This window comes from Buceros rhinoceros, unplaced genomic scaffold (assembly GCF_000710305.1).
Source record: "Buceros rhinoceros silvestris isolate BGI_N320 unplaced genomic scaffold, ASM71030v1 scaffold15698, whole genome shotgun sequence".
In the NCBI taxonomy this organism is placed as follows: Eukaryota; Metazoa; Chordata; class Aves; order Bucerotiformes; family Bucerotidae; genus Buceros; species Buceros rhinoceros.
This window is the reverse complement of record NW_010428840.1, coordinates 42,233-44,251: the sequence shown is the minus strand read 5'-3', so window position 1 is coordinate 44,251 and position 2,019 is coordinate 42,233. Positions and strand designations below refer to the sequence as shown.

General features: G+C 57.9%; 1 protein-coding gene across 1 annotated transcript in view; it reads left to right on the top strand.

The window, feature by feature from the left end:
- Positions 1–2,019, top strand: part of LOC104498987 (rho GTPase-activating protein 26) — a gene marked incomplete at both ends in the record, with an annotated part of 47,769 nt that overhangs the window by 7,740 nt on the left and 38,010 nt on the right. Inside the window, one exon of the mRNA XM_010142434.1 lies at positions 1,801–1,879. Within this exon, the coding sequence (XP_010140736.1) occupies positions 1,801–1,879 (79 nt within the window). The remainder of the gene's footprint in view (positions 1–1,800; positions 1,880–2,019) is intronic.

Below are 2,019 nucleotides of genomic sequence, written 5' to 3'. Positions count from 1 at the left end.
AAGGTACCCCCCTTCCCACTCCTCTTCAGTTTGTGAGGAAAGAGCCCAGGTGCTCTGCTGGGCGCCGTCCGCAGGCGGTGACAGCTCCCCCGGTTAAAAGGCTCTTCCCTCTCTGTCCCAGCAGCGGTTTGGTGGTGGGGAAGGCTGTGTGCGAGGGTGCTGCCGCCTGCTTCAGGTGAAGCAGGTCGTTGTGGAGCACAGCCAGGTCTCCACCTGGAATCGTAGATCCACTGGGTAATTCAGGTGATCCTGGTTCCCCGCTGCCTTTCCGGAGCTGCTGCGCTTTGCCGTGGATGGGAGAGCAGCGTCAGAGGTTCTCTGCTGTTGAGTTTTGGATGGATGAAACCCCACTAGCGTTGCTGCAGGCAGAGAGCACCAATAACCACCCCGAGCCCAGGGCTGTGCTTGCATCTCCCCGGTTGCCAGGGCTTCTGCTCACTCTCCTCTGCAGAAATAGCTGCCGTGCTCTGCTAATGCATCTGAAAATAGCCTGGGAGGAAGCAGAGCGACTAGACCAAACAAACAGAACAGGTCTCGGCTGCCTCACCCAGAGCGGGGCCTCTCCCCGGTGTGTGTGGTTTGCTGAGAGCAGCAGCGGGGCAGGATGCGACAACCTTTTGGGGGCTGGAGACCCGGACCCAAAGGCACGAGGCTGAGGAGGTGTAGGGCTAGCAGGACTTTTGTGTCTTGGTCTGCTGGCTGCAAGGTGAGCTGGGGGGCTGAGGGTGGAAAGCCTGCAGCCGAGTGAGGAGCAGGAAATGTCAGCCCACGATGCGACCTGTGGGAGCACAGCGCTGGCTTTCACCCTCAGTGGCACCGTCCTCACTTGAACAAACACACAACCACGCCTGGGCTGGGGCAAATACTGTCCACCCTGTTAAATCCATCATGAGCTTGCTGGTCACGCTTATCAGAGCTAGATAATTAAGTTTTTACTCCGTGCATGGAAAGAACAGTCCAGGAGTGGACTTAGGAGTGGTGGAGGTGGCCTGGGGTGGTGGAGGGCTGGACTGGTGGTGTCTCCTGGCTCCCTGTGCTTTCCTTGCAGGTGCTTGGGTCTGTTCTTTCCCCTTCTTGTTCAAATAAATAAGCAAACACAGAGTTACTCTTAGGAGGCTGGATTTACAATGCAGCTCCTGGGCTGTTGTGTGTGTAATGACGGGGGTGACGGGGCCAGATGGCATCGAGCAGCCGGGGGTACCCGGGGCCTCCTCGCTAAGGCTACTGGCCGGGACAGGCGGACCAGCATTGCACCGCTGCTATTACTGCGTGAAACATCAGTGATACACAGTATAACATCATCACAACATCCTCCGTACTGCAGAGAGCTGATCTTGTATCAGGGAAGTGGCACAGCCACGCTGGCATGGTCGTGTTGGGGATGAAATTCTTCACACAGCAGAAGGCTCCACTCTGTGAACTGGTGCTTGGGACGAGGGGGTGGGATGCCTGGGTGTCCTGCTTGGTTACCTTCTGTGACTTCTGCCCGTGCATGGATGCGCTAGCCTGAATGCAGGTGAGGGGCCTGGCCGAAAGCGGGAGGAAGAAGTTGGCATCCAGTTCTGACACTAAAACCACTGCAAACGTGTGTTGGTTGTTGGAGGTGTCCTCTGCGCATTTGCTAGTCCTGGATAGGACCTGCAGGGACGTCCCTGGAGAGGTCAGACTGGGCTCAGCCCCGTGCTGCTGGGGCTTGGCTCGGAAGAAGGTTGTCCTCTTTCTCCCTCGTGGGGAATTTGTCTTTGTCGTCTTTGTTTGCCATCCTGCAGTTCCCTCACGGTGTTCCCTTTCTCTCCGCAGGCCTGGCGTGATCACCATGCAGGCGCTTTCCGAAGAGGACCGGAGGCTGTGGATGGAGGCAATGGATGGCCGGGAGCCGGTGAGCAGAAATATTGCGAAAAAGCGTTGAGAAGGAGAAGATGGAGGAGAGCTTTCCCTAGCCTGGGGCAGATGGCTCGCTGCGAACAGGCTGTCACGCAGCGCCCGCCCGCCGGTGCAAGAGCTGTATCCGTGGGGCAG